The sequence below is a fragment of the Canis lupus genome, chromosome 5 (assembly GCF_011100685.1).
Source record: "Canis lupus familiaris isolate Mischka breed German Shepherd chromosome 5, alternate assembly UU_Cfam_GSD_1.0, whole genome shotgun sequence".
In the NCBI taxonomy this organism is placed as follows: Eukaryota; Metazoa; Chordata; class Mammalia; order Carnivora; family Canidae; genus Canis; species Canis lupus.
Genome location: NC_049226.1, coordinates 71,338,271 through 71,358,188, shown reverse-complemented (window position 1 = coordinate 71,358,188; position 19,918 = coordinate 71,338,271). Strand labels below are relative to the sequence as shown.

The window sequence follows — 19,918 nt, the reverse complement described above, 5'->3', positions numbered from 1 at the left end:
TTTGACTTAAATAGCAAATGGTATAGACACTTCCATTATCTCAGTGAGGCACTGAGTCTGCAGGGGCTCAGTAATGCTAATTTCCTTGTAGACCATAGACATGGTGTCAAGCACCTGTCCCTGTGTGCACACATGTGGGAGGCACTTTTGCTCGGTGCCTGAACGCCTCTGTTAGTTCTGCACAGAGGCCCTGCTGGTTCGGAGATGGTTCCTCACAGGCTCCTGCCCTCCCTGGTGCTTAGCAGTGATGTGCAGTTGGAGCCTGAACAAAGAAGACACTAATTCTATTATCCAGCCTACAGTGGAATCACTTGAGGCTGCACCTTGCGGCCGTCCGAGACAGGCACCTGCTTGAGGAAATGAGAATATGTGGAACTCTTTATCTGTTATGTACCTGATGTTTAGTCAGCCCTCAGTTCTTCTTTAAGAGGAATTATTCTTTAAATTTAAAGGTATAATTTGGTGCAATTCTATAGAAGAGGGGAGTTCAATTTCTTCGTATGTCGCTGACTTACACTAGAACTTCTTTTATGTACTTGGTGATCCAGAAACACATACTGCATTCATCCAGATGCAGTCTTGGGAACAGATGGATCAGTAAGTGCAGACCCAAAGACCGCTACAGCCAAAGGAATTTATTATAAAAATGAATAGCTAACATTTATGTAGTACTTACTATGTCGGTGCTAAGTATTTTATGTGCCTTATCTTACTTTCATAACAATCCTATAAGGCCGGCAGCATTACTAGTCTTATTCTACTGAAGTGAATAGCAAAGCTTAGGCTGGTAAGTGGCTGAGCCCACATTAGCCCCAGGCAATCAGACTTCAGAGCCTGCACTCTTAGACGCCACGTGGAAAGACACAATAGCTTGTGGGTGCTCTCCCACACACCTGGGGGTTTTTTGGTCTCACAGTACTTTTAAAATCAGAATTAGCTTCTGTGATAGGCAGAATAATGCCCGCTTACTCAAAGATATCCACATCCTAATCCCTGGAATCTATAAATATATTACCTTACAAGGCAAATGGACTTTGCAAAAGGGAGATTATTCTGGATTTCCTAAATGGAGCCACTGTAATCACAAGGGTCTTCAAAAGTGGAACAGGAATAGGAGAGAGCAGAGGGAGAAGTCCGTGATGTGACAGAGACTCCACTCACCATTACCAACTTTGATAAGCTGGAAAAGGCAAATCAGCAGATTCTTCTGCAGAGCCTCCAGAAGACATGCCACCCTGCTCGCATTTTGACCTTAACCTCACACTCGGGTCAGACCTCTGACTTCCAGAACTGTAAAATAACCAATCTGTGTTGTTTTAAGCCACTAAGACTATGGTAATTTGTAACTGTAGCAATGGAAAACTAGTACAGCTGCTCATCTAGAAGTCAGAAGTTTTCACACAAAAACCTTCAAAAAATAGATCTAGTGATACCAAAGATGAATAGCAGCTGCCCTCCCCCCCCCCTTTAAACAAAGGATGAATTTTCCATTTCACTGCAGTCCCCCCTTCTCCCTTTTGTCTACACCTGGCCTCCAATGCTCGTTTACGTGGTCTAGCTAGTCCTTCGAAGTTCTTAGGCTTTGGAACCCTGCTCTGAGCTATACTGTCCCAGGCCAAAAAACAAAGAAGAAGAAGAAGAAGACACGGGCAAGTAAATCCAGCCTTCTTAAAATGATTAACTCAATCATAGCAACTCATTCGTTTGTATAATGCGACCTAGGGCTAGTTACTTCTCTGCAAAATGGAGGAAAACACGTATTGCCTCTCCTGCCGCTGAATATTTGGGTTGTTTCTAACCTTTGGGGAAATAAAGTTCCTGGACATACTGCTTTTTCTTCTGTCCAGTTATTGCCCCAGGTTAAGTTTTCCGGGAAGATGAAGGTGGATCCGAGGACCAATCCTTGGACCTGTTCGCGGGAACCCCTGGGGCGTTTAGGGACCCCCACCCCCCTCCCGCGGCGGCCTCCCGCAGCGGCCTCCCGCAGACGCGCCCTCCGCGGCCGGCAGGGGGCGCCGCGGCCGTCCCGGCCCGCCGGATGCTAATGAGCCTGGAAGCCCCGCCCCCTGCCGGAAGTGGCTGCGGCGGGAGGCGGGGCCTGCTCCCTCGGCCCTTCTGCCGTGCGGGAGCGATGGCGGCCTCTGAGGCGGCGGCGGCGGGGTCCGCGGCTCTGGCCTCGGGCGCCCCGACCGTCCCGACGGCCGCGAGGGGAGCCGCCGCCGCCGCCGCCGCCGCCGCCGCCGCCGCCGCCGCCGCCGCCGCCGCCTCGGGCCCGTGGGGGCCCCCCGGACGGCTAAGAGGCAGCCGGCCGCGGCCCGCGGCGGCGAGGCAGCAGCCCGCGGGTCCGGCGCCTCCGGCCCGGGAGCTGATCCAGCCGTCGGTGAGCGAGCTGTCCCGGGCCGTGCGGACCAACATCCTGTGCACGGTGCGCGGCTGCGGCAAGATCCTGCCCAACAGCCCGGCGCTCAACATGCACCTGGTCAAGAGCCACCGCCTGCAGGTGAGCCCGCGGCCGAACGGCGCCTCCTGGGGCCTGGCGCTCGGGGGCGGGGGCGCGGGCGCGGGCGTGCGGGGCGCCGCGGCCGTGATTGCGCGTGTGCGTGTGAGTGTCGTGTGAGTGTGCGTGTGCGCGTGCAGCCCCGGGCCGCCGTCCAAGCGGCCGGGGTCGCGGCGGGGCAGCGTGGAGCTAGCGCGCAGGGACGCGCAGCCGGAAAACCCTGTGTCATGCGCCGCGCCGCGCCGCGCCTCGCCTCGCCGTCGGCTCCGGCCTCGCGCCCCAGCGGCCCGCCCTGAGACCTCGGTCGTTCCCGGCCGCGGCGGGGCCCGTCCCCCTCCTCCTGCTTGCGCGGCCGGACTGCGCGGGGCCGTACCCCGCTGGCTGCTCCTCGGCCCACGCACGGGACCGCGCTCAGGCCTCTGGGCTCAGCCTGAAGGAGCCGCAGATTGGCCTCGAAGCCCCGTCGGAAAGTTCTCCCGCAGCGTTGGTAGGGTCCGGTTTGCTCAGGAATGAGGCCTTAAGGGAGATTTCTCCCGCAGGCCTTTCCAGAGGGACCCGTGTGCCAGCAGGACGATAGTGCGGACGTCCCTTCCCCCCTCTGTAAGGTGGGGCAGGGGGTTTAACCCTTAGTGCGTGTGTGTGTGTGTGTGTGTGTGTGGGAAGCTCCCTGAGAATCCAGATGTCGGGGCCACCCTAGACCTGTTAGGTTACAACTTCCCAGTCATTACGATAGGAGGCTTCCTTCCACCGCCTGTCACTCACTTCTCTCTAGGCCAGCGGTGACATAATGCCAGAGCATGCCACGCAGAGCGGCCTGTGAACGCAGCTTTTGACGGTCTGAATTGATTCAGGAATGAGTTGGAATGACCCTGGCATGGTGCCTGCTCTGTCTGCCCTTCGGGTAAAGCCTCCTTGGAGATTCCCTTAGAATCAGGCTTTTTTTTTTTTTTTTTTTTAGATTTTATTTATTCATGACAGAGAGAGAGAGACAGGCAGAGGGAGAAGCAGGCTCCATGCAGGGAGCCTGACGTGGGACCCGATCCAGGGTCCCCAGGATCACGTCCTGGGATGAAGGCGGCGCTAAACCACTGAGCCTCCCGGGCTGCCCAAGAATCAGGCTTCGGATAAGAATTTAGCAGGAGGTGTGAGGTTATAGTCTCTAGTAGGGCTGACGTGTTCCCATGAGAGGCAGTCCCCATCTGGCACCAGCTGAGCAGATGCAACGTCGTTTCCCCATAAAGAAGAGGGAGCCCTGTTAGGAAATGTGCTGAGGACGGCCTTGCAGGTGGGCCAGCAGTTTCCCTCAGAATAGTTTCCCTTTCTTTCAGGACCCAAGTGCAGTAACTCTTCCGTGGTCTTTGGGAATGGGCTTCAGTCTTGGGTTTTCTGTTTCATATTGTTAACGAAATCCTTCCTTTTCTTTATATTTTAACCTAGGTAATTGAACTATGTATTTGTAGGAACTGTACATCCTTTGGTTCTCTCAATTCATATACAACCGCCAACACGCACCTTTAGTATCATGTCCTCAATGAGGAACAGCCAGGACACCTTACATCTCTGTGCACAAGAGAAGCTGCTGCCCTGACCAGGACTGTATTAGCCCAGAGATCACTCTAACAAGCACTTTGTGAGAGTTTTATTGTTCTTTTCTCTGGAATTGCTATCTGGAGCACGCTCTCTCTCTCACTCAAGACTCTGTGACACTCTTCAGGACTAGTTTGATAGCATATTAAGAATTTTATTTCTAATTGTGTTTTTAAAATATGTAAAGTTTAAGAATAATGAAGATAGCCATACATATACAAAATATACAAACACATGCAATATGCAATACATATACAAAATATAAAGTATAATAGGCTTAACACAGAGGAGTATGTTTGAGGCAAATACAAATTTTGATAGTCAAATCTTCACCTGGACGTTTCAAAGCAGCAGTATCCTCCCTTGCTTAGAACCTGTGGGAAGTCATTCTCCCACTTCTAAGCCGTTTTTCAGATGTCTCTTGTGTGAAGACAGCACAGTGAGTGCACTCAGGATCCCTTTCTCAACTAAAAATGTTGAAGGGAAAAGTGGACTCTCCTGATTTTCCTTCGCAGGTCATTAGGGAGACCTATCTCAGCAGGAATTAAATCATCCAGAACCATCATTGTTTTATATTTTTCTTGACCAAGGGGCTCACTTTCCTGCCTTGTTCTGCCTTTTTGTTGTTGTTGTTGTTGTTGTTGCTAAGATTTTATTTATTCATGAGAGACAGAGAGAGGCAGAGACACAGGCAGAGGGAGAAGCAGGCTCCATGCAGGGAGCCTGACTTGGGACTCCATCCCGGGACTCCATCCCAGGACTCCAGGATCACGCCCTGGGCCGAAGGGAGGCGCCAAACCGCTGAGCCACCCAGGGATGCCCCCCTTGTTCTGCCTTTTTAATTTAACCATAGCACCTAGGGATCCCTGGGTGGCGCAGCGGTTTGGCGCCTGCCTTTGGCCCAGGGCGCGATCGTGGAGACCCGGGATCGAATCCCACATCGGGCTCCCGGTGCATGGAGCCTGCTTCTCCCTCGGCCTGTGTCTCTGCCTCTCTCTCTCTCTCTCTCTGTGACTATCATAAATAAATAAAAATTGAAAAAAAAAATAAAAAAATAACCATAGCACCTAGAAACCCCTGAGCCTCTGCTGTATTAGAGGAAAGGAGTTCATTTTCTTTAATGAAGGTGACTTCTGTGACAAAATAGACATACCTATACAGTGATGCCCCAGTGTGGTGAACCTCTGCTTTCGGTCTGCATCCTGATTAGAAGGCTCTTGAGTTCAAACATTACCCTTGACACTTGTTTTCAAAGTATTAGAAGGAGGTGGCCTGGGGACAAGAGCCAACTGGGAGCTCTGGGTAGTTTTGAAAGGTGTTTGGAGAGACTCCGGTACCAGTCAAGTGTGTGCCTACTTTCTGTTCTGAAGGTGGTCTGAGTATATCTGCTTGGCAGATTTGCATAATATTCAGTGGGAGTTTTTCCTTCTGATTCTCTTGATTACAACTACTTGCAAAATTATAGTTTCTTTCCTAGTTTTCATTTTTTCTAGGTTATGATAATCTTTTATTTCCTTCCCCATTAGTTGCTGTATGGTCCTTATTTTATTCTAGACTTTCTTCACAAGGTACTACCCTGCCCCCAAATAAATATTCCCTTCTTAATGTAAATAACCTTTCTGAAGGATGATGGGAAAGAATGGGGATTGAATTGTAAGGTGTAAGGACATACTGCCTTTTGGTTTTATGTGGGTTCTTATGAGATATGTCTATATTCCATCTCCTATAAGGAAATTGGAAATAACCCTGTCTAGCCTTGCCTACAGGGGGAATCCCTGGGGAAATGAAAGCTGGGGATTAAGGGAAAGGAAGAGTAGGAGTAAATGGACATTTTTCAGTTGTTAGAGATTCTTTTATTCCTCATGCTTAAAAGCAGTGAAGGGAACAGGAGGGCCCTTAAAGAACCTCTTACCCAGCAGCATTTATATTTTTAAAACATGGCTTAAAGGATTTTTTGTATTATGTTCAGTCCAGGGTTTGCTTTGAATGATTTGCCAGGAAGTTTTTTGTTTGTTTTGTTTTGTTAAAGAAAAAAAAAAAAAAAGGAAAAGAAAGGCTCCAAGTCACTCTATAGGCCATATTGTATAAAGACATCTGAATTTAAATTTTACAATGAGAAGACAACAGAGCAAACTGATTTTTTTGGTTGCTTTCTATGAAGGCAGTCAAGTGTAGAGTGTGGTGCCTTTTTTTCCCCATTTTTTGCCACTATTCCTCCAAGCCTTTCCTTTTACCTTTTCTCCTTAGTGTGTCCGTACTCCTGCTTTTCTTTACTTCTATTTACTTTTTTCCATCTTGTTTTTTGATTGTTTTCTCTCCTAGATTTTTTCCAAATTCTTTTACTTAAAATGTTTCATAAACATTTTTGAAATGTTTTTTGCTTTGAAACATTTTGTAAGTAACAGGTACCCCAAAAAGGAATGCAAAACATGAAGTATCTTTTATGTTCTCTTTTTATTTCTTTTTATTTTTTATTTTTTTTATTGATGATAGTCACACACAGAGAGAGAGGCAGAGACACGGGCAGAGGGAAGAAGCAGGCTCCATGCACCGGGAGCCCGACATGGGATTCGACATGGGATTCGATCCCGGGCCTCCAGGATCGCGCCCTGGGCCAAAGGCAGGTGCTAAACCGCTGCGCCACCCAGGGATCCCTTTATGTTCTCTTTTTAATTTCGCACATAAAAGATAAAGCACAAAAAGTCTGGTGAATTTTGTTCTTGAGCATATTGAACAAAAGATGACTTTCTCACATGTGGTATTGTGCCATCCCCATTTCTTATCTCCCCATTCTCATCTTCACCCATCCTATCCTTTGAGTGTATTGTCTCAGGACAAGAATGGGATGGAGGGAGGCCCCGGAACTGGGGTGGAGGGATGGTGATGGGGAGGCTGAGGAATCAATTGGCCCTTAGAAAAGCAAAGTGTGAACTGCCTCAGGTTGTTGCCATGCCTGATAAACATGTTGCCATGCCATGTGATAAAGGCAACAACAGGACAATGGGACTGTTGATGTCCAGCATGGCAGTCTTTAGTGTTTAATCTTGGTGCATGATACGGTTTTGGCTTAGATGGCCACTCAAACATGTTCAGTATAATGCTCCCGGCTTTTACTGAACATTTACTCCATCCAGACATTCCCAAATGCAACAGAAGGTATAAATACATTCCTCCTCTTGAAAAGGTTTGGGGGATTTTAAGTAGTTCCATTAGGTAAAACAGGTAAATAACAGAAGAGAAAGGCAATTCAAAGCTATATAGTAAGGGACTTGAATGTCTCAAGCTAGAGAAATTTGGACTCGGGTAGATTTGGGGTGCCACCAAAAATGTTTGAATGAGGTAATGACATGATCAGAGCTATACTTTAGAAAAATGAATCTGGCAAAGTATGAATGAAAAAGATTGAAATTCTAGAGATGTTAAGGGGTTAATGATGAAAAGCCCAGAGAGTCAGAATGACTTGAACTAGTGATGTAACCGTGAGAAAGGAAGGGTGAGGGAAGTGGTAGCAGCCACGTTAAGAGAAGTGCTTAATTGTCAAAACTCTGAAGCAAGCATGATGTTCAAAGTAGGTGAATGGATAGATGAACTGCGGTACCTCCAGAAAACGGCATATTACTCAGCACTAAAAAGAAATGAGCTATCAAGCCAGGGAAAGACATGGAAGAAATTTAGGTGTGGTGTATATACTCAATGAAAGAAGCCAATGCGAAAAGGGTACATACTGTATCATTCCAACTATATGACGTTCCAGAAAAGGCAAGAAAGATTAGTGGTTGCCAGGGTGGGTTTAACGGGAAGAATGATATGAATAGGTGTAGCAGAGAGGATTTTCAGGGCAGTGAAAATAGTGTGTGGTAGTGTAACAGTGGATACATATCATTACACATTTGTCAAAAGCAAAGAATGTACAAGAGCAAGAATAAACCGAACTGTGGACTTTAGGTGATAATGATGTGCCAGTGTAGGTTCATTGATTGTAACAAATGTACCATCTGGTAGGGGATAATTGCTAACAGTGGAACAGGCTGTACCTGTTTGCGGAGGGAGAGATACATAAGAACTCTCTGTGCTTTCTACTCAATTTCCTATCAACCTAAAACATCTCTAAAAAAATAAAGTTTGTTAATTTTTTAAAAGTGAAGTGAACAGGTATATGAGAATATGATTGGGAGTTTGAAAAGGGATCATAAGAGGCATGCCAAGCAGAGCTGTATATTAGAAGGGAGTGTGAATTTTGTAGTGACCCTGTAGGCAGTTTTGTGGAACATCCGAACAACCTGGAACAGAAAGGGGCCATGTCATTGGCACATCAATAAGAGGAATTTTCTAATTGTCAGGTAAATGAAAGATTTCTGAGTCTCCCTTGATATTCTTCCCACATTTTGCTCTCTCTTGCTGATAACACTAAATGGAAAAATAGAAGTTAACTGAAAGTATTTCATTAAAAACAAACAAACACTAGATGACTTGGTGAATAGGATGAGTTTGGTGATGAGACCATGGCAGTTATTAAAGCTAGCAGCTGCAAGTGTATCAACAGAAGAGCCTTTCAGTCAGAATTTCATAAGGACAGTATTTAATGTAAAGCACTGGTTTAGATTAGATCATTGGCATTAAGTTGTTGGCAAAAAGCAAAAGAAGACACAAAACTCTCCACAGCAAATAACTCAGCAATAATAACTGAGTGATTGATTATGTGATAAACACTATTCTAAACCCTATACATTTTGACTAAATCCCTACAACAGCCCTGAAGTAGATCCTGTTTTGCCTACTTTTCAGATAAGGAAACCAAGACAGTTCATCTTCTTAAGGTCACAGGAAAGTGACAAGGTAGAAAATTCAAACTATGGCAGTCCACGTTCCAGAATCCAGGGGTTTAACCACTATCCCTGAGGTTCCAAAGCTAGGCTGCACTTTGGGATCTTCTGAGGAGATTTAAAAACCAAATATGGATCCCTAATCCCTAACCCAAACTAATGATATCAGAATATCTGGAGTTGCAACCAGGCAGAGATATTTTTTTAAGCGTCTGGTAATTTTTCACAGACCCTCGGGTTGAAAACCACTACCCTACCCTGCCTTTCAAAAAATGCTCTGCATTTAGCAGGCAATTGCTCTCTTTAAGCATTAAGACAATACCAAGAGGTGTACAAAAGAGCAAAAGTGTTTCTGCCCTTAAATTTAGTTGGAGAGACAGGAATCTAGAAAAAATGGTAATATGTAAAATAGCTTAAGTTTTACTATCTTTGAATTCAAACAGGAAATAGAGCTCTAGATATGGATGGTGGTAAGCAGAACAAGGAGTGTTGTTTACTGAGAATGTGTTCTGGGTTCAGTTTAATGATAATCCAGTACAAAATAATCCTGAGAGTTAACTATTGTATCTGTCTCAGAAATGAGTGAACTGGCTCAGAGAGGTTACTAGTTGGTGGTAGAAGTGGTTTATAGGTCTTGTAATGCCAAGTGCCTTTTCCACCATTGTATTCTGCCTGAAGAGAGCCAGAAGGTTGTAGGACAAATTGGGCCTTGATAGAAGGTGCAATTGTAATTAGGAAGAATGTGAGACTGAGCAGGGTGGTGTATGAAAAGGGAACAGAAAAAAAGATAGGGTTATAATGGGAGATTGGAGGTGTAACACACCATTAGGTGACCCTTACAAATAAGTTTTTGGTATTTAAGAGACCATTTGAATACCCCAAATGGTTATGAATATCTAGGCAGTATAATGCAGTAGGATTATAAAAGGGTGGACCAGTGTGGAAAACATGGAGGACTAATGGAATGTGATATGGAAAGATAAATTACATTGTTTAAAAATAAAACAAGAATACCTTCTTTTCCCCTCTGAGTGGACACAGACTCAGCAAGATCAACATGTTCCTCTTGAGATCATTGGGAAGGCAAAGGGAAGGAACCTTGGCCACATGGTTCTTCATTTCTCACTTCTCCAGAAACATTTATGGTGGAAAAGGAAGTGGACGTGTTCGAAAAGTAATGACTCTTTTCTCATCAGAACACTAGATGACCAGAATAGCTGCTACGTGCTGCAGTAGCAACTGAGGCCTGAGTGAATGGGGACTTCTTCTGCTACCTCCACTTTGACCTCAGTCTGTACTTCCTTCGATTATGTTCTTTCCAGCTTATCTCTTCACTCAGCCAAAAGACCCAGGAGGCAAAGCATCCCATGATGGAGACTCAAAACTAGTCCCTCAAGCAACAGGGACTGCCTTTACACCAGCAAGACCCAGGTGGTTGAACTCAAGACAGTGATTGACCTGACCTTCACTGCCCACTTGCACCGTACCCTTACATAAACCTGGAAGTATTTTAAGCACTTTGCAGACCATTTTTGAGACATTAGTCCACTGTCTTCTTGGTGATGTTCTCTGAAATAAATCCCATTCTTGTTTCACTACCACTTATCTCACTGCCTTTGGATTTTGTCAGTGGTGAGTGGCCAAACTTCGTATGTTTTGGGACCCCCAGAGTCAGGTGCTCCTGTACCCTTGAGCCCTGCTTACATGAATATATGTCCTGATGTTTCCAGTGACCTATAGAGAGGTCCACCCCCACCCACCCCCCTCACCACCACCACTACCTTCCTTTAGGGCAGATGGAAATTACACTGGAGGTCATAGGCCTCTCACCCCTGCAGTATGTGGGCTCTTCAGGGGCACCAAGACAGAGCACTTCAGGCTTAAATTAAGTCACCACTTATTTTAAACTCCCAACCAAAAAGTCAATCACATGCTTAATAACAAAGGATGATTAGGATTATATGAGTTAATATATATAAATGCCTGACACAGAAATAAAAGCAATATAAGTACTGGTTACTGTAATGATTATTAAAATGTCAAACATAGCATGGTGCCTATATTCAAGCTACTATATCAAAAGTTGTGTTGACCAGCTTCAGCTACTTTAGTGGTACAACGATCAGAGAAAGTAATAATGCTAGGAGGAAGGCCTAGACCATAGTCAAAGGTTTTTTCAGGAGCTCCCGAAAATTGAGAGTAGGATAAAAGGGAAGGGAACAACTGGAGTACCAAAATCTTGAGCCTGAGAAACTGTGAATATATCACTTACAGAGAAAGCTGGCTTTAAGGACAGAGATTTTAAGTTTGGAAGGAGGAGTTTCAAAGGAATGGATAGAAGATTTTTAAACAGCATGAGTGTTTTTGTTTTGAAAAATTTTTACAGATTTATTGAGCTACAGTTTATCCACCATAAAATTTACCCATTTTAAGTCAATAATTATTTAGATTTACATAGTTGTGCATCAGCACTACAATCTAATTTTAGAACATCTTTATCTCCCTTAAAAAGATCTCTTGTACCCATCTTTAGTCATTCCTTGTTTCTGCTCCCAACCAGTTTTTTTGTTTTGTTTTGTTTTAATAATTCTTTAATTTTTTCTTTTGCAGGATGGCATAGTAAATCCAACAATAAGAAAAGACTTGAAAACCGTACCGAAATTCTACTGTTGTCCAATTGAAGGATGCCCTAGAGGCCCTGACAGACCATTTTCTCAATTTTCTCTCGTAAAACAGGTATTTTACTTGTCTTAAGTATACTTCTCTGAGGATGAAATACAGGTGATATAAACCTAACATGCATTTTAATCACTTACCAAACATAACTGGAAGACTCTCAAAGCTGCTTGTGAGAATAGCCTCCCAAGAGTCTCCCTGTTGGGGAAAATATGGGTAAGATATAAAACGAGTGAAGGAGACGTGGCTTGTTTGGGGGAGAAGACATACAGAAGTGAATTTGGAGAGAAAGACAAGAAGACTGGTTCAGCAAGTGAGAATTGTGTCCTCCAGATCCTTTGTGAATCTGTGTGCCTCCAAGGCCAGAGGAGCAAAGGCACAAAGGAAAAGTTCCTTCTCCTAAGGAAGTACGAAGCTGCAGAAGTCAGGAAAAGTTTCCGAAGCAGCTGCCTTAGGAGAAGGGAGGGGTCTAGCGAGTGAGGAAAGCGGTGACGTAGGGCCACAGAGCCTGACAGCTATAATACTTGTCCAAGGCTTTGCTTGAGGGGTCCTGAGAAAACCATGGCAGATGTTCTCCTGCCTGCAGCACTAATTTATAAAACCTAAACGGTGAGTGCTATGAATTATTTCCAAAACAGCATCCTTGCTTTTCACAAAGCAGGAGTGGCAGGGAGAAGGGGCATGTGATACACTGCAATTTGCCTGCTTTTCCATCCTTTTGATTTAGACTGCTTTAGTTTGTCATGTAAACTCCTTGTTAACATGGGTACGTGAAATGTTTTGAGCAAATGCAGTTTTCCACTTTGGTCCCTTCTGTGTTCTTCCTAGCACTTTATGAAAATGCATGCTGAAAAGAAGCATAAATGCAGTAAGTGCAGCAATTCCTACGGCACGGAGTGGGACTTGAAAAGGCATGCAGAGGATTGTGGCAAGACCTTCCAGTGCACGTGTGGCTGTCCCTATGCCAGTAGAACTGCTTTACAGTCCCACATCTACCGCACTGGCCATGAGATCCCAGCAGAGCACAGGTAAAGGGGAAGACATGGTGGTACAGAAGTCAGTGGCTATGGGAAGAGTTTCAGATGAAACTTCTGGAGAGCCATTAGTGCAAGGAGAAAGAAAGGAGGGATAATGGAAAATAGATGTGACATGGAAGAGGGGAACTTTCAGAAAAGTGAGCAGTACTAGCAGAGGACCCAGATCTACCTAACCCAGTTGTTCTTCCTTATTTCTTCCCAATTGAAAATCCCAACTTCCAGCATTTCCTATCAGAGGGATGTTATGTTCTTGAAGAGTTAAGTTTTATCATGAAACTCTACTTCATTTTAAAGGTCAGATTTATATTTGGAGTAATAGCTTCCTACTTAAAGAAACAGTAAAAGTTGCATTATGTAATCTGGTAGCTTCCTCGTGCATGCAGAGTTAAGCTGAGTTCTGGAATACTCAGAGGTCTGCCCCCAAAAAAGATGTGCTTCCTCCTTCCCTACTTGCATGTTCCTGAACTTCTGCCCACCATATAGTAGGCCCAGAAGAGCACAAAAGGATGGATCTCTCTTCACCAGGTAGTCTGACCTCTGCTGTAGGTGTGGGGAGCAGCATGCATAAGTAAGTGAAGATGCAACATCAGGGTTGAAGAACGCTGCAGCCTAAACTTGCTTTTCTTTTTACTCTGTCCTTGTTTTCAGGGATCCACCTAGTAAAAAAAGGAAAATGGAGAGCTGCCTGCACAGCCAAAAGTTGTCCAGTAAGACCACTGAGTCCCTGAGTACCCAACCAGCTACAAAACCAGACACTCAGGAACTGGAAACTTCAGAAATAAAGCTGGTCGCGTCTTTTGAAGACTCTTGCAGCTCTAATGCCGGAAAGCAGACTCTTACACCACCTCCAAGATACCCTCAGAAGTTGCTTTTACCCAAGCCCAAGGTGGCTCTGGTGAAACTTCCTGTTATGCAGTTTTCTCCCGTGCCTGTCTTCGTGCCTACAGCCGACTCCTCAGCTCAGCCTGTGGTGTTGGGTGTTGATCATCAAGGTTCTGCCCCAGGCGCTGTGCACATACTGCCCTTGTCAGTAGGAACCCTCATCCTTGGCCTAGATTCAGAGGCTGCCTGTCTTAAAGAGAGTCTCCCTCTTTCAAAAATTGTAAGTCCTGTGGCCATGGAGCCAATTAGTACAGGTGTTCAAGTGAACTTGGGTAAGAGCCTGTCTGATCCTTCACAAGAACTAGGGAACACCTGTCAGAAGAACAGCATATCTTCCATCAACGTACAGACGGACCTGTCTTACGCCACACCGCACTTCATACCTTCCACACAGTGGGCTGGCCCTGATTCCTCTGTATCTTCTTGTTCTCAAACAGATTTGACATTTGGTTCTCAAGTCTCCCTTCCCATTAGCGTTCATACGCAAACGTTTTTGCCCAGTTCTAAGGTGACCTCATCCATAGCTGCTCAGACTGATACATTTATAGATGCCTGTTACCAGTCAGGTGGGATCTCCAGAGAAACCCAGACCAGTGGAATGCATAATCTGACAGATGACAGAGTACAGATGGACCAAGCTGTAATGGGTGGAGACATTTTTGAGAGCGTCCATCCATCCTATGGTGTTTCTACAGACAGTATTATAAGCAGCAGCTTAGTAGCAGAGACTGTCACTCATGATTTGTTACCTCAGAACCACCCTAAGACTTTAAATCAAGATCTTGAGAAATCTGCACCAATTATAAACTTCAGTGCACAGCACAGTATGCTTCCTTCACAGAACATGACAGATAATCAGACCCAAACTATAGATTTATTAAGTGATTTGGAAAACATCTTGTCAAGTAATCTGCCCAGTCAGACACTGGACAATCGTAGTCTTTTGTCTGACACGAGTACTGGACCTGACCCCCAGCTTCCATCTGGCCCGACCCAGAATCCCGCAATCGATTTTGATATTGAAGAGTTCTTGTCGGCCTCAAATATCCAGACTCAAACCGAAGAGAGTGAGCTTAACACCATGACCACTGAGCCTGTCTTGGAATCGCTGGACATAGAAACCCAAACAGACTTCTTCCTTGCAGACACCTCTGCTCAGTCCTATAGTTGTAGGGGAAATTCTAACTTTTTAGGCCTTGAAATGTTTGACACACAGACACAGACAGACTTAAACTTCTTTTTAGACAGTAGCCCCCATCTGCCTCTGGGAAGTATTCTGAAACACTCCAGCTTTTCCATGAGTACTGATTCATCTGACACAGAGACCCAAACTGAAGGAATCTCCGCTGCTAAAAATATACCTACTATAGAGAGCAAAGTTCAGTTGAACAGTACAGAAACACAAACCATGAATTCCGGCTTCGAAACCCTGGGGAGCTTGTTCTTCACCAGCAACGAAACTCAAACAGCAATGGACGACTTTCTTCTGGCCGATTTGGCCTGGAACACAATGGAATCTCAGTTTAGCTCTGTAGAAACCCAGACATGTGCGGAACTACACACAGTCTCCAACTTCTGAAAATGATGTCCGTGCGTGCAACAGCTGTTACAATTTCCTTCTAGGTTTGGGAAAATGGGAGAGTGGGACAACAGTGTTAACACTATTGAATGTAGTTACTGATGCATTTACTTCTATTCTTGGAGGGTCTTTTGCCTTTTGTACTTGTAAACATGAAATTTGTGTATAAATGTGAGTGTATTATAAAGTGTAAGATGTTGATCTAAAAATATTGTTTCTTTGTTGCCTACGTTTGCCCTTTCACAGTTAGTCTTCCCATCTTAAGAACACAAGTGTATTTCACACCTTTAAAACCCATCTAGCAATTAACTGAAGCCAAGCCAAGCTTACCAGGTACTAGGGTAGATTTTTCAGATCATCAAAACATTTCAGTGGAAATGTGACTTGCTTAACTTAAATTGCACCTAAAATATTTGAAAGTGCTTGTTAGAAATCCCTGTTTCCTGATATAAATCTAAAGAAATTGGATGCCACACATCAGATTTAAGCACCAATGCTTAGATGGCATGGGACTCATGCTGCATGCAGCTTCATCTGCTTTGACATCTCACTTTTTTCTGACTTGAAGACAAAGGAAAATGACAGCTGTCTTTAGCTTTTGAGACCGTCTTCGTGTAGTCCATGCCATTCTTCCTCTGTATGACCTATTGCTGATACCAACCTAAGTGTACGTACTTTCCTCATAGGATGTGTTGCTGTAAAATTACTGCTTCATGAAGTAGCAGCAAGCACTTAGTGTAAATAGTGATCCTTCTAGTCTACGTAACTGTTCATTATCCCAGCTGTGGAAACACTGGGTGTGGAATTGTGCCCGTTAGCTCATAATGCATTGTGTCTGGGGAACATCCCTACTGCTCTCCCCTGTAGGCAAGGGTGGTGCTCCACAGCTGCTTCTCAGAGTGTTCCCGTAGGCTGGATCTGAGTTTTGTCTAAGTGTTTATTTAAAAAAAAAAAAAAAGGGAAAGAGAAAAGGACATTCCCCCTAAATTTCAGTACTTTGTGTAAACTTAATAGGGCGAGAGTGCAATCAACAGTTACTCTAAAGTGAATCTTTTAATCCACCTCATATTATTTGAATAAGGAGAAACTTTGGCCTAGCAAGGATGTTATTTGTGCCTTGAGGATAGCAAGTATAGAACAAATTCCACCTAAAATATGGCATTCTGCATTTTGTTGCTTTATTTGTTTAGACAGCATTATCACAGTCTTCAAAGAATAGGAGGTGAAGACCAGTTACTTCAGTAATCAAGAACATCCATGTTTTTTAGATGGGAGCAAGTCAAATATGCTTTGGAGGTTTTCTGTATTTAGGATTGTTGTCCAACTTTCAGTCAAGGAAAAATCGATGTAGTCTGTACGTTTTCTAAGTTTATTTTTAAAAATTCCTTCTGTGGCACATGCTTATGCTGCTGAAGGCTAAGTCCTCAAAATAAAACCTAAGGAGTGAACTAATAAATCAGTAATATTACTAATTCCTATCCCATAGAAGAATAGTTGGTAGTGAATAACAAATCCTGGACAGATGAACCCAACCTGGTAGATAAGAGTTTGCTTTGGTCACAGTGGCCTATGATTATGGGTTTCAAAACAAACATAAAGCCTTAACTTAGAATTTCATTATGTTTTAGAATCGTCACTGCCTTAATGTTCAAACATTTAAGTTCTCCTAGTAAAGGAGAAATGCATGTTTGTTTATGGCTTTTTGTAAATACAAACGCAGTGATCTTTGGCTTTAAAAAAAAATTTGTTTCTGTGAAAATGTTAATCCAGCCAATAGAGTTATTTACAGAATAGTTGAGCATGTCATAGTTCTTCATGTACAAGTAAGAACTGTTTTTCCTCCCAAAACCTTAGTTCCCTGAATTGTCCTAAGATTATTCGTAAAAACTGAAGTTCAGTGATTAAAAAGAAGTTGGAATTCTACCTTTTTTTGTGAATTCTTTGACGTAAAGTGACCTATTTTGTTGCCTTGACTTTTCACAAACCCATCATCTTCTGATAAAGGAGAGGTTGTGCCTAGTTATTTTCATTACCGTTTTACCTTTGTTCATGAAAATATACTAATTTCCTACTAGAAGAAAATGAAAAGACACTCCATTACTAAACTTTGTATTTTGATGTGAAGTTTTTATTTGGTAGAACTGATTTTATTTGATACACCTTAGTTTTAAGTTTTTGGAGAATTTCAAAGGAACTTACTCCCAATTCATGCATTTGCCAAAGGTGACCATTTTATAATGGGGTCCCCTTTATCTTTGTAAATAAGGTAATTATAGCTTATGAACAAAAATAAGGTTAGAATACGAGTAGTTCTTTGCTCAGTCACTAATTTGCAAAAAGCCCAATCGGTGTGTTTCTGATTTCTTGATACAAAAGAGAAATAAAAATAGAAAAATTTTGTAGACTAACCTGAAAGATGCTGAGTAAGGTTTGAGGCTATTTTGACCAGAAGAAAATATATTCGTATCAGTCCAGTTTTGAAGTTTTATTAGTAGTGGCAAATTGACAGGGTGATACTTTCCTGTAATCCTTGATGGCCTCAGTTTTGGAAGGTTTATCTTAACTCAAGTCCAAACCTCACCAAACCTGCCATCTAATATTGACTCCAAGGACCATTTAAATACTCTGCTCTATTTCAAGCAGTGCTTCTCACTCCGGTCCTCAGGAGGCTCTTAGGAGAAATGTGTACCTTTGGGCATTTAGGGACAAAGACTTGAAGTCTCAAGTATTTATGTGGTTTTATTTTCCTTGCATTTCACAATAGATGTACGTGTTCCCATCAATAGTACATTAAAGTGTCGCTGATCAGATTCGGCACTTGGAAAGAGCATGTCGGTTTTCTGGCTTCATACTCCCAACATCCAAAAACTGTGTTAAATGACGGATTTTCATCTAGTTTCTTCAACAAGATGTTAGCTAGTTCTTATGGCCAAGAAGTTAGTCAAGTAACGCTTCCTTTGCAGTGTTTTGATTCAAAGGGTTCACAGTTGTGTCAATAGTATTGATGAGCAGACACCCTGATGTGTCAGCTTACATATCAGGAGAGGCAGGCTAAAGATGAAGGGGATTCCCAGGTTGTCAGTGTTCTCAAACGAACAAACGTGGCACTACATTTAAAAACGTGTGTCTTTGAAGGAGGAAATGCCGGAAAGATGTGAATAAATTCAAGCATTGTAACACTTGAACTGGAAGAGTACCAATATTCGTTCATTTCTTTCAACAAACTTCAGGAAAGAATCTCTAAATTTTGTATCACCTCACTAATCATAAAATGCACACATTTGTAACTTTGTTCTAGATCCACAAAGTCAAAATAGTGAAGGCTGGCATAGCAGAAACTCATTGCCAAGGCCCTGCCACTAACTTTTGGTACTTGACTGTGGAGCAAGTTAATATTATGGGACAGAATGCTACAAAAAAGAAACAGCCAAGTATTTTTTAAAAAGTGATACTCTTTTAGTTTATCAGTGAAACGGTCAAATGTGTGAAAAAAATGAAATTACCTTTTGAAAAAAAAATGTATCTCCATGGTGACTTTGTTACCTTCAAAAGTATATATGTCATTTCAATGTGAGCAAAGTTGTTTGGGTTTTTTTGTTTGTCATAAAGGCAGGAGCTTATTAGCATGGTATGTGTCAGTAAGACCTTTTTACTGCTATGCCTGCAGCTTCTCTACTTTGCTTTCTGGTGATCCACTGCTCTATCCATGTCCTTGTTTGGTTTTATGATTGCCTCTCAAAGATGTTGCTGTTTAGGACTGAATTTGAAGGTCATCCCCCTTTACCTTTTTCCTGTACTGTAACAAGAAATTTAGTGACTTCAGAAAATGTAGAGCTTGTGCTGCAATAAAAATGTGGCAGAAGTCAAATGCATCTGAATTAAGTAATCCTAAAAGGGTATTTAACCTTCCAATGCACCGCAATAACATCTCCCTATTTAAAGTGAGCCTTCAGAAACTACGATTTTATAGTACACTTTTAAAAGATTTATTTAGAGAGCAAGCAAGCATGCTAGCATGAGAGGGAGGGTGGGAGAGGAGCTGGTGGGACAAGAGCTGGACGCAGGGCCTGATCCAGGTACCCCCCGGTCATGACCCAAGCTGATATCCAAAGTCAGATGTTCAACCAACTGAGCCACCCAGGCGCCCCTTAGAGTACACTTTTAAGATACTAGCCAACTCTGCTTTCGAGATTTATTGGCTTATTCAGTTCATGGGAATACTTTTTGTTTAGCTATATTTGAGAGTGTAATGCTATTAATTGTAAGTTGCTGTCAGTTTGTTCTTTTTCACCTTTTTGGTAATATTTGCCCCATTTTAAAACCATTTAAATCGGGGATCCCTGAATGGTTCAGCGGTTTAGCGCCTGCCTTTGGCCCAAGGCGTGGTCCTGGAGTCTCGGGGTCGAGTCCCGCATCGGGCTCCCAGCATGGAGCCTGCTTCTCTCTCTGCCTGTGTCTGCCTCTCTGTGTGTGTCTCATGAATAAGTAAAATCTTTTAAAAAAATAAAAAAACCATTTAAATCACCATTCTCTAACGAGATACACGCACCTAAGTAGTAAGTCTGGATTTAATGTTCTCTAGCTACTATTATAAGGATCTGACATTACATTTTCCTGAAATTACATGAGAGAAATCAGTCATGAGGATTGAAACAAAGCCTTCATAGAGTCATGAACAGATTCAGTACTGGTGGTATTTATCCCGCATTAAATGTTTGATTTCTAGTTTTCTTCAGAACACATGCAGACCAAAATAAAATTGCTAACAGTCCTGTGATACTAAAAATATGACTAGTTTATGGTATGTTTTCAAGTTAACAGTGAAAGTTTTTAGAAG

General features: G+C 43.3%; 1 protein-coding gene across 4 annotated transcripts; it reads left to right on the top strand.

Annotated features, from left to right (window-relative positions):
• The first annotated feature begins 2,131 nt into the window (after nt 1-2,131).
• On the top strand, nt 2,132-18,949 carry ATMIN (ATM interactor). Of its 4 annotated transcripts, none has more exons than XM_038538213.1 (4): nt 2,132-2,500; nt 11,518-11,643; nt 12,412-12,611; nt 13,269-18,949. In XM_038538213.1, the coding sequence occupies exons 1-4, from the start codon at nt 2,132-2,134 to the stop codon at nt 15,079-15,081; spliced, it is 2,508 nt and encodes an 835-aa protein (XP_038394141.1). In that variant the 3' UTR covers nt 15,082-18,949. The 4 variants fall into 4 exon arrangements, with proteins under 4 accessions (XP_038394141.1, XP_038394143.1, XP_038394142.1 ...); XM_038538215.1 differs by lacking the exon at nt 2,132-2,500 and adding an exon at nt 2,937-3,102; XM_038538214.1 differs by lacking the exon at nt 2,132-2,500 and adding an exon at nt 3,288-3,398.
• The last annotated feature ends 969 nt before the right edge of the window (nt 18,950-19,918 follow it).

What these genes read in the sequence shown, in the direction of transcription:
- ATMIN (XM_038538213.1), top strand. Translation starts at nt 2,132, where the DNA reads ATGGCGGCCTCTGAGGCGGCGGCGGCGGGGTCCGCGGCTCTGGCCTCG. An exon ending in TCAAGAGCCACCGCCTGCAG is followed by an intron (nt 2,501 to 11,517) that starts GTGAGCCCGCGG and finishes TTTCTTTTGCAG; the next exon opens with GATGGCATAGTAAATCCAAC. An exon ending in GAGATCCCAGCAGAGCACAG is followed by an intron (nt 12,612 to 13,268) that starts GTAAAGGGGAAG and finishes CCTTGTTTTCAG; the next exon opens with GGATCCACCTAGTAAAAAAA.